At 40.0% G+C, this 14,829-nt stretch overlaps 1 protein-coding gene across 4 annotated transcripts; it reads left to right on the top strand.

Annotated features, from left to right (window-relative positions):
- The first annotated feature begins 3,327 nt into the window (after nt 1-3,327).
- LOC308078132 (uncharacterized protein) lies at nt 3,328-12,701 on the top strand. 4 transcript variants are annotated; one of them, XM_080419242.1, is made up of 15 exons: nt 3,328-3,518; nt 6,290-6,428; nt 6,707-6,786; nt 7,229-7,343; nt 7,449-7,531; nt 8,480-8,591; nt 8,692-8,771; nt 8,985-9,096; nt 9,602-9,681; nt 10,336-10,450; nt 10,553-10,635; nt 11,219-11,333; nt 11,434-11,511; nt 11,860-11,944; nt 12,648-12,701. In XM_080419242.1, exons 1-13 carry the CDS (start codon nt 3,440-3,442, stop codon nt 11,495-11,497), a joined length of 1,257 nt encoding a protein of 418 aa, XP_080275368.1. In that variant the 5' UTR covers nt 3,328-3,439; the 3' UTR covers nt 11,498-11,511; nt 11,860-11,944; nt 12,648-12,701. The 4 variants fall into 4 exon arrangements, with proteins under 4 accessions (XP_080275368.1, XP_080275367.1, XP_080275369.1 ...); XM_080419241.1 differs by having other exon boundaries at nt 9,596-9,681; XM_080419243.1 differs by lacking the exons at nt 10,553-10,635; nt 11,219-11,333 and having other exon boundaries at nt 9,596-9,681.
- Nucleotides 12,702-14,829: the final 2,128 nt, after the last annotated feature.

The raw sequence follows: 14,829 nt of genomic DNA, 5'->3' as shown, positions 1-14,829 counted from the left end.
TGGTCCGCCCGGTTTGACAGACAGGTCTGATTCTCCATGCATGTGCATGTGTTGTAGATACAGTTTGTGCACCGTCCTTATCTCACTCCATCTCTTGACTGCATGAGTAAAGGCTGGTTCAGCTTCACACTCCCTCTGGGTTCTATCAGTGGTGTAAAGTAACTAAGTACATTTACTCAAGTAGGCCTACTGTACTTACAATTATTTGAAAAAAGTTACTAGTTACTTTGTAGATTTTGAATATTATGACAAAATATATATTATCAGCCCTATATACATTTCGACCATTTGAAAATAGCAGATCTACAAGCTCACAATTATTATTATTTTGTTTTCAATTTCATGTTTTGTTTTTTGTTTGTTTTTTTTGGTGTTTTTTTGTTTGTTTTGGTGTTAGTTTAGTCAGGGGAAGATTCAACAAGGTAAAAAAAAAAAAAAAAACGAGCTTGTAGATCGGCTATTTCTACGATTTTTGACAAAGTCTAAGGACATTTTCTCTATGATTTTATTCAGGTTTAGTTAGTTTTATAAACACACAACGGATGGACGGACGGACGGACGGACGGACAGACAGATGGATAGATGGATGGATGCTAAAAACAATAGATATACAGTAAACATAATGTGCATACATCATACAGTACAATTATGTTACTGAATTTGCACAGTACTTTTTCTCAGTGGTAGCGCAAGGCTAAAATAGATATGTTGTTCTATCAGGGATGTGTGTGGCTTAAACTGCTGCTCATAAATCTATGTGGTGATGATATCAGCTTCCTGTCAGTTAGAAATTTGGGAAGTTACAAAGAAACCACATCTAGAACGAGATAATCATGCAGCAACATTTATATTTAAACCTGTTATCTTAAAGATCTTCAAAAAACTGTATTCTGAATGCGTCACATCGCAACGTGTTGTGAGCTTGTTGATCGGTGCTTTTTTCCACTATAAAAAAATAAATTTGAAAATGTTTGGAACTTTTTGTCATTACCTATAATGACATGCACAAAATAGGGACGCCAAGTTGAAAGTGCTTAAAGCAATTTACCCTCTTTTAACCTATCACATCCCACAGGGGAACTCCAGTTTCAGCTTCACCCAGCTGAGTGCTGAACCACAGAGGAGCACGGAGGGGGGAGCAGCTAGGGGTTAAGTGTCTTGCTCAGGGACACTTTGACACATTGCTGACAGCAGGAATCGTACCGGAGACCTCCGGGACCTCCGGAGTCCTAGGCCGGAGTCCTAGGCGGGCTCCCTAACCATTCAGCGATGAATTAAATCAATGTCAATATTACTTTCAATGCAACATTTGTTTCTCGTCAAGATAAAAAACAACATTTATTGTAATGACATACAGTAGCGTTGTATTCAGTGGTGTGGCTCTACTCCTGTGATACTGTACTACAGAGTAATCACAGACACAGACTCTGAGATCACAAACCCCTGAGGTCCAATGGGAGGCTGTTCCCGAGTCTAGGGGCCCTGATGACAAAGGCCATCAAGTAGGAAGTAATGCAGGTCAGGGCCAACAAAACAACTCAAAATAAGTGGTACAGTAGCTGTGAGCAGCACAGCAGCAGAAGGAAGGCAGACACTCCTTTCGTTAGCAGAAGTACTTCTACCAGCGCAGCCATACACACGTTGTTTTTCTCTCGTCACTCCGACACACGTCACCGCGGATGCACGCATGATGACGTCACCGACGTGTTGAGCAACACAGATACAAAGCGACACAGATGCTGTACATTTTTGAATTTTTGTATCTTTGTATCAGCCCGTGTGAACGCACCACAGTAGCTGTCTGTCGGTGTCGGCTCTCAGGAACTTTTTTTCACACCTTCCTCCCGACCTTCCTCCCGAATCACCATGCAGTCTGCCTTCCATTTGATGATGTTGACATTATCACTTGATTAGAGTCTCACAATGTCAACGCATACATTAGGGTCTCACAAGCTCACATCTTGATGCGTTGTGAGCTTGTTGATCTGCTATCTTTGCTATTTGTCCTATGATGACATATACAGGTCTTAAGTGTTTAACTCAACTGCCTACACTACAGTTTTTTGGGGGTGGGGGGGTGTCTTAAACTAGACTGTAGTAATGGAAGTGAAGGACACATGCTACCTCTTAGTTCAATCATTTATCATTCAGTGGAGACTTCATGAGAGTGTACACATTACTATATGAATATTATTTATTTTTTAATAGATAGCTAACTATATTTCTTCTCCCTTACATATTTACTCTTGTATACATTTTAGAATGGCACCTTTGCCCCATAAGTCTGTTTTTTTTACTACTTATGTGACGCATTCAGAATACCACTGAAGGAGATGTACTCTGATAAGCTCTCTGCTGGTTCCTGAGAACAGCTATAGTATAGCTGCTCACCACTGAAACCAACCCACATCACCCACCCTCAAACACTCTCTGCCTGCACACCCATCCCATCCACCACACACACACACACACACACACACACACACACACACACACACACACACACACACACACACACACACACACACACACACACACACACACACACACACACACACACACACACACACACACACACACACACACACACACACACGGCAGAACAATGATGCAACCTTTATAATTAAATCTGTTATTTTAATAGTAATAAGATTAATAATGGATACAATCTAGAGACTGGGTGTTTCAAAACAGATAAATTTTGATAATCCATTCTCAGTCTTGCTTAATTTGACATTTTTGTCAAAATGAAGATTTGAGGTGACTTTACTCTTAAAGGAGGAGTTCACCCAAAAAAATACTTAATTTCTATCAATTGCACACCCCATGAAGCCTTGATTTCATGGATTTATTTTTGTTTTTGTGGCATTCCTAAGACAATAATTTGATGACCGTGTGTATTTCCGGTAGGAGACACAAATAATCTACTTTGTGTCTCCTACCGGATACATTAGCCGGTAGGAGACGGGAATCAAATTATTAGCTTAGGAATGCGACAAAAACTAAAAATAATCCATGGATTCAAGGCTTCATAGGGTGTGCAATTGATAGAAAATAAGTCATTTTTGGGGTGAACTCCTCCTTTAAGAGGGAATACACATAAAAGTGTTGTACTTATATTTACTACACTATCAACTATGAAAACAGATTTCAATACGTATGTATGTACTGTATATGGTAATTTATTTGATTACCTGGGAGTTCTTTTTTCCATCTAATAATAAATTGTAACAACTTGCCCTACACACTGTATGGGAGGAGTTACATGTGAAAAGTGTCATATTAGTTGGTTGTAACTTCCACCCCTTCAGTTTACATCTGGAACAGGAGAGCTGACGTCTAATAAGACAGATATAACATCAACATTAGGCACCATTAATATTGTTTACTGGCTGTCCGTTTGTATTATTTTAAGATCATTAGGAACGTTGCTAAAAACATGAAGGCGAGCCTCAGGGCTCTGTGGTTGGTGGTGTGGCTGTTGGCAGTGTCTGGAATCAACACGGCATCAGGTTATGGTAGGTGATGACTTCAACTTCAACAAGAACTACAATACATTATTGAGTACTGAAATGAACAAGACACGTACTCCTGCTGTATGTGTGGTTGTGTTTGATATTTTGTCTATACTACGGTAGAGTTTGAGTGTTGGTTCATTTGAGTTTAGGTATTATGGTATAGCCAATTATGTTTGCTACTAATGTTGAGTACGCTCCGTGACACGGTTCCGCAGATAAATATTGTGAAAATAGCTGGGATACAGACACTAGAGTCATGATACTATAGGAACTTTTCAGTCTTACAATACGTTAAAGTTAGTTAGTTAGTTAGTTAATTTATTTCGGTCATGATTTCTTTTAAAAACAGTTGAACATACAGTACAACTTAGTCAACATGATGACTATTTGGCCGAAAAGGTATGGGCTGAAGCCGAAGCTTATTTTGCCCACCTTATTACCATTTAACCCATTAAGACCTGAGGCGATATTTTAAAAAAAATCTAAATCCTAACAGTTTTTGAAAAAAAAATCTAAAACATTTTTTTTTCAAAATTTTTCAAAAATAGCAGATCTACAAGCTCGTAGCGCGGCACTCGTGCCACGCTATGAGCTTGTATATCTGCTATTTTTGAATAGCCAAAGAAATCTAAAGTGACACAGATGCGTTCCAGGTATTAATGGGTTAAAATAAATTATCATAATAGCTTGAAGAAAACGTAAGCGCAAACAAAAGAAAATGAACTAACACAAAACTTCAAATATTACATTTCAGAACAGATGAAACAAAAAGAAAGAAAGGGGGAAAAAAACATTTTCTTTTACATTATCTTTTCAGACGTAAACAATTTGTACCTTTTACAAATTTAATTATAACAATATCTTCTATCCCTAGTATCGTTGTTACTATCACTATTTAGAATTATCATTACTATTTTTATTTACTTAATAATTAACTTTTCTATTATCTTTCAAATTACTAGGTTACTTGTATTTAATATTTGTATCAATATATAACTCAATATATCTTCTTACACATAATATATGCATTCAAATACACATCCACAAACATATATATGTGCATATGAAAGTATGCACAAACACATATATGGATACACACTTTCATGTTTTTACTTGTTCATTACATTGATGCTATATATCTATCAATTACATTTGCTTTATATAAAGTTTTAATTGAGTTGGACATTTTAATATTATTTTCCAATGAGTTCCACAGATTTACCCCTATGACTGTGATTATTGCGTTCTGAAAAATAACTTGTGTGCAAATGTTGTTCCTAGATGGAATTTACATACTTTTTTGTGTCACATGCAGAGTTATATGTGGTTGTGTGTGGGTACAGTATATTGGTTGTCTATAGCACCCTGAATTAATAGTAAAACTCCCTCTCATATTTTGACTTGGAGGCCCTACTACGTCCTCAACTAGGTGAATCAGTAGGATAAAACAGCAGTGAAAACACACAGAAATGTGATTATTGAGATCTTTACAAATAACTCATGTGCGTAAATGATGTTCCTGGTAGCAGATGGAATTTACATTTGGTTGTGCGTGGGTACAGTATATCAGTTGTCTATATAGTAGTATGTGATTAAACTAGAAACTAAATAAATAAATACAAAAGGAACATTTATACAGATAGAATACAATATTGTGTACTGAAATGAACAAGACTGTTCATTTCAGTACACAATATAGTACGGACAAAGTACGGACATTTAGAAAGCGCACTAAATTGAATAAAGAAACTGGACATTTGGTCATCAAAAGAATTACAGAAGAAGACAATGGAATATATTCTGTGGAGATAAACGGCAGACTGCAGCACAAGACCTACGAGGTTACAGTGTGCGTTGTATGAGTTAGTGTTGCACTTCTATCATGATATCCACATTGTTCAGTACTCAGAGGAGAAAATGTAAATTGTATTCTTTTAGGGTTAATGGATGTTTTCTTATGAACATTCTTTATTGATAAAGCAAGGAGTAAGGATTATGGAATGTATCTTATTGAATAAGATCCCAATTAGTGATGATGATTCATATATGCAAGGCAGAGAGACACACTCTGAAAAAGTGTGTGTGTGAGAGAGAGAGAGAGAGAGAGAGAGAGAGAGAGAGAGAGAGAGAGAGAGAGAGAGAGAGAGAGAGAGAGAGAGAGAGAGAGAGAGTGAGAGAGAGTGTGTGTGTGTGTGTGTGTGTGTGTGTGTGTGTGTGGTTTTGTCTGTGATCTCCGGCACCATTGGCTTGATCACAGCCAAACTGTGCACACACACTCCCTGGATGCCAGAGCAGAACCTCTGCCGCAAGTTTTTCACATGGGCCTGTTATAGCGCCACCAGGAGGCCGATTTTTGCACCAAAAGAAATTGTATTACTCATAAAAAAATTGTCCAAACATCACACAAATCGGTACACATTATCTCTATAGTCAAGTGTACAAGACAGATCGGTCTGATCTTTCATATTCCATCCTGATTGGCGAATTCCGAACATTTCTGGCCCACAATAACCTACCTGACCTGGTGGAGACCTGTGCTCCGAGGAGCACTAGAACTTTTTCTAGTTGGTCTATGTTTTCACTGATATATGAAAAGGTTTGAGAACCACTGTTGTAGACAAAAAGGCTTGTTCATTCCTGGGGATAATACATTCATTTATTTGTCTGCTAATGTTTTAAGTCGAAAAAACGAAATGCATTAAAAACACAGATAAAGCATTTCATATTTAATTGTTTTAATGCAACTATTGTCTTGTCCCTTCATTTCACAGGTCACTGCAAATGTTCAGATCTATTCGAATGTCCAGGTCAATCCAAATGTCCAGTTCAATTCGAATACCTTTTATTAAGTCTCATTAAGGATTACAAGATAAATGAAGCGTCTCTATTCTGTCCAGGCAGGGAGATCATGTAAGTAGAATGTTCTAAACAGCTGCCTTAAGGTCATTACACACCGGCGATTATGCAAATATACGCAAAATTCGGACTCTGTCCGAATAAATAAAATACGCTTTTTCGCTCCGTGAAACTGATGTGGAAGCTTGCATTGACTTTATAAGGTTTTAAAAAAAAACATTATTCGCATGAAAAAAACGCCCCCGGTGTGTAAGGACCTTAAGTCAGATTCCTGTGAGGTGTCATTGATTTTACACACTGTCCATCACTAATATTATATCATTCATCTCCAGTGCGACAACAACTTCCGGCAGGATATGTGTGAATCCAGAGTGGGACTTGGGAAAGTCTCTTTATCAATTCAAAAGAACAGGTAAGACTACAAATCTTTTCATTGTGTGTTGTTCGGTTCACTTTAGTTCTGGGGAGAATAATTTGCTGTCATTTATCTGTTATGCTAAACAACGAATGAATACATAATGAATAATAAAAACACAGATTGTGGTTTTAATATTTAATTATGTACCGTAATTTTCGCACTATAAGCCGCACCTGAATATAAGCCGCAGCAGCTAAATTGAATGATTTGTACATATATAAGCCGCACTGGACTATAAGCCGCGGGTGTAAAATCCATAGATTTAGCAGGTCCCCTAGTGGCCGTTAGCTGTAAAAATCCATAGATAAGCCGCACCGTTATATAAGCCGCAGGGTCGAAAAATTGGAAAAAAGTCGCGGCTTATAGTACGAAATTTACGGTATTATTTGAATACAACTTTTCATGCAACTATGTGTCTTGTTCCATCATTCTACAGGTCAACCTATCTGTAAATGTTCAGGTCAAGGAATCGACTCCATGCATCCAGTGCTCATTAAGGAGCACCATATATATGAAGTGACTGTAATTTGTCCACGCAGGGAGATCATCATGTAAGTAGAATGTTCTAAACAGCTGCATAAGTCATATTCCTTTGAGGCGTCATTCATTTTACACACTGTCCATCAATTCACTAATATTATATTATCCATCTCCAGTGTCACAACATATGACGACAAGCTTGATTGTGTGAATCCAGAGTCAAACTTGGCAATGTATCTCTTAAATCATAAAATAACAGGTAAGCTTGTGTATCTCCGACAGGCTGGGTTGCCTAGCCAGGGCTGTGTAAGTCGGGGGTGCAGCCGTCAGGATTTGAAGAAGCTGGGGTAATAGTATTTCTGTGACATATAGGCCTACAGTGAAACACATTTTTGGTGCTTCTATGCCACGAACGTGAACAATTGCACCATCTGTCGTACAAACTCCATTTCCCCCCTCAGCAAATGTCCTGACGGCTGAACCACACGACTACACAGACCTGGGTAGACGAGCAGGCCTGGTGGAGATCTGTGCTCAGAGGAGCACAGATCTCTAGAAATATGTTCTAATATTTGGATAATATCACCAACCAAAGTATTTTCTAATATGGTTAGATTGCATTGAAAATAATGGATTTTATAATTCTGTCATCTATAGACCAGTGGTTCTCAAAGTGGGGTCCGGGTCCATGACGCGGTTCCAGGGGGTCCCTGATGGGGTTCCAGGGGGTCCCCGGCAAAATTAGTTAATAAAACAATAAAAAATCTGTTTAACCACTTCCATACGTATACTACATAAGCTGTTTTAAATAGAAGATGTACAAGTTCACAACGCCTCACGGTGCGACACGCTGTGAGCTTGTAGATCTGCTATTTATGTATGTTTTTTTTATGTAGAACATTTTTTAAACATTAGGAATATTTTTAAAACATTAACAACCCAAAACTTGTATGGAGTTACTGGCACAAAGTGTTTTCAGATAGGGGTCCGCAGCCAAATGCATATTCATTTGGGGCTCCTTGACATGAAAAGGTTTGAGAACCACTGTTATAGACAAAAGGCTTGTTCATTCTGGGGATAATACATTCATTTATTTGTCTGCTAATGTTTTAAGTCGAAAAAACTAAATGCATTAAAAACACAGATAAAGCATTTCATATTTAATTATTTTAATGCAACTATTGTGTCTTGTCCCTTCATTTCACAGGTCAATTTGGTAACTGTGAATGTCCAGCTGAATTCCCCTCCATGGACTTAAGTCTCATTAAGGATTACAAGATAAATGAAGCGTCTGTATCCTGTCCAGCCAGGGAGATCATGTAAGTAGAATGTTCTAAACAGCAGCATAAGTCATATTCCTGTGAGGTGTCATTCAATATACATGCTGTCCATCACTAATATTATATTATTCATCTCCAGTGTGACAACAACTGACGGCGAGACATGTGTGAATCCAGAGTCAAACTTGGCAACGTCTCTTTACGAATTCAACACAGCAGGTAAGACTACAAATCTTTTCATTGTGTGTTGTTCTGTTCACTTTAGTTCTGGGGAGAATAATTTGCTGTCATTTATTAACTGTCTGCTATGCTAAACAACGAATGAATACAATATGTATAATACAAACACAGATTGTGGTTTTAATATTTAATTATGTATTATTTGAAAACAACTTTTCATGCAACTACGTTTCTTGTTCCATCATTCTACAGGTCAACCTATCTGTAAATGTTCAGGTCAAGGAATCAACTCCATGCATCCAAGACTCATTAAGAATGACCAGATATATGAAGTGACTCTATTCTGTCCACGCAGGGAGATCATGTAAGTAGAATGTTTGGTAACACTTTAACAGATTATAATTGATGAATTAATAAATACTTGACATTAAGTTCATAATGAATTGAGTAAATAAGTAATGATTAACTAATGATGAAAACACTGACACACCTGGGGGTCCTCCTGGGACCACCGGGCGTATCCAGTGAGCCAGTCCAACTTGGGAGACCCCCGTCAGCCTAACACAAAGCCATGCACCACGTGGACGTTTTGAAAAAACAACCACCACCAGAGACAGACTCTCCTCACTACTGCTACCCGCCTATGAGCACTCATCCTATAGGCATAGAAGCCACCATAAAAAAGCTGATCTAAAAACCCACCATGTGTGACCCTCAATTAATGACATATTAGGTTTGGTTAAGTCATAGTGACTTCACCATGAATTAACATGAATTCATGATAAATTCATGATTAATTAATGTATGAGTTAATAATTAATGAAGCAGTTGTCCATCACTAATATTATTTTGTCTATCTCCAGTGTGGATGTGGAAACAGCTAACAGGGTAAAGCAATGCGTGGATCCAGAGTCAAACTTGGGAAAGTTTATCATTCTCAAAAGAGCAGGTAAACATAAAAAAGGCTGCTCAACGGAGCGCATATCAGTGCCAGGCTGGGTTGCCTATAGCCAGGGTTGTGTACGTAATGGGGTGTAGATGTCAGGATGTGATTAAGCTGGGGCAACAGCATTTCTATGATATACGGTACAACATTCTGCATTTGTTTGTGCCCCATGGCCACAAACATGAACAGTTGCACCATCTGTCGTACAATCTCCATTTCCCGCCCGCAACAATTCCTTGTGTCCTGACGGCTGCAGCCCACGACTGACACAACCCTGGGTAAGGCGAGCAGGCCTGGTGGAGATCTGCGCTCTGAGGAGCATACTTTTCTAGTAGAACATCAAGTTGCTTAAACGTTTTCTAATAGTTGGATAATACCAACTATAGTAATTTCGAACATGGTTAGATTGCTTTGAAAAATAATGGATTTTACAATTCTGTGATCTATTTCTTTAGACAAATGACAGTTTTATCCCTCTCTAATCTTTTCACTGTATCTTGTTCTGAAGGTTTAGTTCTGGGGAGAATAATGTGATGTTATGTATTTGTCTGCTAATAATGTCAGTCGGGGAAAAAAACACAGCTAAAGCATTTAACATTTAATTATTCTAATGCAACTGTGCGTTTCAACTAATTGTCTTGTTCCTTCATTCCACAGGTCAACCTGGTAATTGCACATGTTCAGATCAAGGAATCCAATCCATGCACCCGAGTCTCATCAGAAACCACACGATATATGAAGCGACTCAGTTCTGTCCAGGCAGGGAGATTATGTAAGTAGAATGTTCTAAACAGCAGCATACGTCATATTCCTGTGAGGTTTCACATTCATTTTACACACTTTTCATCACTATTATTATTTTATCCATCTCCAGTGTGACAACAACTAACGGCACAATAACATGCGTAAATCCAAAGTCAAATTTGGGAAACTTCATCTATGATATCAGAAGAACAGGTAAGACTAGAAAAGGCAGATCGACAGAGCGCATATCTCTGCCAGGCTGGGTTGCATAGCCAGGGCTGTCTAAGTCGTGGAGCGCAGCTGTCAGGATGTGAGGAAACCGTGGCAATAGCATTTCTACGACATACGGTGCAACATTTCGCATTTGTGGTGCTCCCATGCACCACAAATGCGAGGGCAGAAGTGAAAGTGTTTTGGAGGTGCACTCTATAGAGGCCTGTGTGTGTGTGTGTGTGTGTGTGTGTGTGTATGTGTGTGTGTGTGTGTGTGTGTAGCAAATCTGAGGCACCGCTGGTTGTGTCAGTCCCAAGGTTGGACTGACAGCCCTGGGTAGGCGAGCAGGCCTGGTGGAGATATGCACTCTGAGGATCGCTTTTTCATTTTCCGCTTAAACATTTCCTAATATTTCGATAATACCAACCATAGTAATTTCTATTTAGATAGCATTGAAAATGATAATATTTTCATTGTGTATTGTTCAGCTGGTTTTGCTGGGAGGAAAGACAATGGTTTTAATATTTAATTAATTTAATGCAACTGTTCATGCAACTAAGTGTCTTGTCCAATCATTCCACAGGTCAACGTGGTAACTGCACATGTCCAGATCAAGGAATCAACGACATGGACTTAAGTCTCATCAAGCATTACAAGATAAATGAAGCGTCTCAATTGTGTCCTAGCAGGGAGATCATGTAAGTAGAATGTTCTAAACAGCAGCATAAGTCATATTCCTGTGAGGTGCCATTCATTTTACACACTGTCCATCACTAATATTATTTTATCCATCTCCAGTGTGACAACAACCAACGGCACAAAGCAAGGAATGCGTGAATCCAGAGTCAGACTTGGCAAATGATATCTATCCAACAGGTAAGACTATAAAAGGCTGCTCTGCAGTGTCTCATAATCCACCATCATTATTGTAATGGATTCATTCATAGGGGTGGGGAAGCCTCTCTGCAGTAAAGCTCCACTGTTTACTTGCCCATGTTCCTCAGATTTACATTATTATCATGATCTCATGATCAACATTTTTTGGGCATGAAAACATAATCTCTGATTGCATCATCAGAGCACTGTCTTCTTGATGATGTCATTTCCAGCTTCAGTAACACTGTCACTACTAATACTATTATTCATAAATCAAGTAGAACTGACAATGACATCAGAACTGCAAATTTTAACTTCTCCTCTCATTGTTAATGTGTTTCTCCAAAGCTGGACATGGAGTAGGAGTAGGAGTTGGAGTAGGAGTTGGAGTTCCAGTGTTTGTGCTGATTTTGATTTGCTGCGTTTGCTGCAGGTTAGTGTGTGTGCGTGTGCGTGTGCGTGTGCGCGTGTGCGTGCGTGCGTGCGTGCGTGCGTGCGTGCGTGCGTGCGTGTGTGTGTGTGCGTGCGCGCCTGCCTGCACATGTGGTCTTTTCCACAGCTCTGCGCATATTGTACCCAATATATTAGTCAAAAAATAGACCACATAGTTAATCAATCTTGATTAAATTTACACCTACAAGATTAAAACTTTATTATCAATATTAGCTACTTTCCACACAGCAGCTATTTCTGTCAGATTTCTGTCAATCTCTCAAGTGTGACACACACCCGTTAAGTGCATCTGCTGCACCGCCACATGCGTCAAGCGTTGAGCACATTTCTTTGGACATTAAAAGCATCCGTGTCATTTTATACTTTGGCTATTCAAAAATAGCAGATATACATGAGCTTGTAGATCTGCTATTTTTTAATATATACAAATATATATACACTACACATACATTTTTATAGCGAACATTTTTAACTTAAATCTTTGCTTCTGAGGGTCCCTGGAACCAAATATGTTTGAGACGGGGGTCCTTGACATGAAAAGGTTTGAGAACCTGTGTTGCTATATATTATAGAAACATACGTTTTGCAGAAAACTATTCGAATTTAGAAGACGTTTGTAGAATCGGCCTCACGTCTTAATGGGTTGAATGATGTGAATAATAAGGTATGTCTTGATTTGACAGGAAGAAAAAGGCAAATCCTCCCACCTCAGAGTGTGAGTCTGAGGTCCACTACGCCACGGTCCTCCAGCACCCCTTTCTCAACGCTCCTCAACCTCCTCCAGAGCAGATCATGCTGCACCCCCCTCCCTACACCCCTCATCCTCCTCCAGAACAGATCATGCTTTACTCCACGTTGAACGTCGCGTCCCATCAGCCTGGTCTGGACCACCCTGTATAGGTACCGTGTCTAGAGGTCACATGGTCTTTGATTTACACTTGAAACCATCGCCCCAGAAACCCACTGGGAACGTGAGTTCACCATAAAAACCTGTGTCTTTCAGTGTGTGTCAGTTCTCACACAGTGTGAGAAAAGAGAAGAGAACATTACAATCTTCTGACTCAACCGTGATACAACTTCTCTTCTCTTCTGAGCCCTGTGCTCCTCTCTGTCCCTCTCCTCCTGTGCTCCTCTCTGTCCCTCTCCTCCTGTGCTCCTCTCTGTCCCTCTCCTCCTGTGCTCCCCTCTGTCCCTCTCCTCCTGTGCTCCTCTCTGTCCCTCTCCTCCTGTGCTCCCCTCTGTCCCTCTCCTCCTGTGCTCCTCTCTGTCCCTCTCCTCCTGTGCTGCTCTCGGTCCCTCTCCTCCTGTGCTCCTCTCTGTCCCTCTCCTCCTGTGCTCCTCTCTGTCCCTCTCCTCCTGTGCTCCTCTCTGTCCCTCTCCTCCTGTGCTGCTCTCTGTCCCTCTCCTCCTGTGCTCCTCTCTGTCCCTCTCCTCCTGTGCTCCCCTCTGTCCCTCTCCTCCTGTGCTCCTCTCTGTCCCTCTCCTCCTGTGCTGCTCTCGGTCCCTCTCCTCCTGTGCTCCTCTCTGTCCCTCTCCTCCTGTGCTCCTCTCTGTCCCTCTCCTCCTGTGCTCCTCTCTGTCCCTCTCCTCCTGTGCTCCTCTCTGTCCCTCTCCTCCTGTGCTCCTCTCTGTCCCTCTCCTCCTGTGCTCCTCTCTGTCCCTCTCCTCCTGTGCTCCTCTCTGTCCCTCTCCTCCTGTGCTCCTCTCTGTCCCTCTCCTCCTGTGCTCCTCTCTGAGAAGAGAAGAGAAGAGAAGAGTCTTCTCTTCTCCATAGATACAGAAACGTAGATACCTTATTGGCCACTGCAGGAGTGGAAGCTGAGCCTTCTAATGCGTTTATGTCAATAGACCATATGCACATGGCGGCCATTTTGCTATTAAGTTAATGAAATGCCACCCCGTTTCTTCAATGAAAAATGCCAAAATGGCCGCTGTGTGAATATAGTCAATTGAAGCAGATGGCCTCTCAACTCCCTGAATTTTTTCAAGCGGTTAAGTTTGTAACAAATGCCAGACATGGAGTTATGGATCCAGTATAGGCCTATACTTGGTTACATCTAAAATGCACATACCAAAATACTTGGAGTAACAGTAATAGTCTCAATCCTTTCTGTCAGTCCAGTCACTGAATTAGACAATATACAGGAAATATGCAGGCCACATTGGAGAATTTCCTTTTCTGTCTATATCCAACATCCTCATCATGCTATTCAGGTCAGAACACATCTATGGATGTTTTTTAGTCCAATCATTAAATAGTAATTACCACAACTAGTCCATACCCGTGGGGGGATATGCGCACATGATCTGGCAACCCAGGAGCCATTCATCCCATAGCTCGTGGGGCCATCCCACAGCTGGGCAGCCGTAACCATGGCGACATTCTTTTACATAAATAAACAGCTGACGTTTGGTGAAATTGAAAAACAGGCTTCGCTGTTCCGTGCACATGGTAATGGTGAATGGCTGTGTGAAAATGCAGATCAATTGCTCCAGCTACTGAGGAGAACCGGGCAAAACACATTTTGGTTTGTAGAATTATAGGAGGATGAAATAAATAAAATAGTCTCAAAAAGGCGACTCTCATTGCCCCCCCCCCCGATTGTTTGTACATATAGTGTTATTATTGCTTACATAGTGTTATTATTGCTTACATATAGTGTTATTATTGCTTACATATAGTGTTATTATTGCTTACATATAGTGTTATTATTGTTTACATATAGTGTTATTATTGCTTACATATAGTGTTATTATTGTTTAGACTTTCACCCCCCCCCGGCCCCCCCCCCATTGTTTTTTTCAGCTTTTTTTGGTTTTTGTTTGTACATAATAGTGTTATATTTTTTTCTGTATTTTTGTGTT

Source organism: Gymnoscopelus braueri, assembly GCF_963280865.1.
Source record: "Gymnoscopelus braueri genome assembly, chromosome: 22".
NCBI classification, from domain to species: domain Eukaryota; kingdom Metazoa; phylum Chordata; class Actinopteri; order Myctophiformes; family Myctophidae; genus Gymnoscopelus; species Gymnoscopelus braueri.
Note: the sequence above shows the minus strand (reverse complement) of the source record. Positions and strands in the feature narration are given on the sequence as shown.

Excerpts from the sequence above, each read along its gene's own strand:
- LOC308078132 (XM_080419241.1), top strand. The coding sequence starts at position 3,440 with ATGAAGGCGAGCCTCAGGGCTCTGTGGTTGGTGGTGTGGCTGTTGGCA. Across the intron at positions 6,429-6,706 it reads TGTCCAGGCAGGGAGATCAT|TGCGACAACAACTTCCGGCA; the intron begins GTAAGTAGAATG and ends ATTCATCTCCAG. Across the intron at positions 9,097-9,595 it reads TGTCCACGCAGGGAGATCAT|TGTGGATGTGGAAACAGCTA; the intron begins GTAAGTAGAATG and ends GTCTATCTCCAG.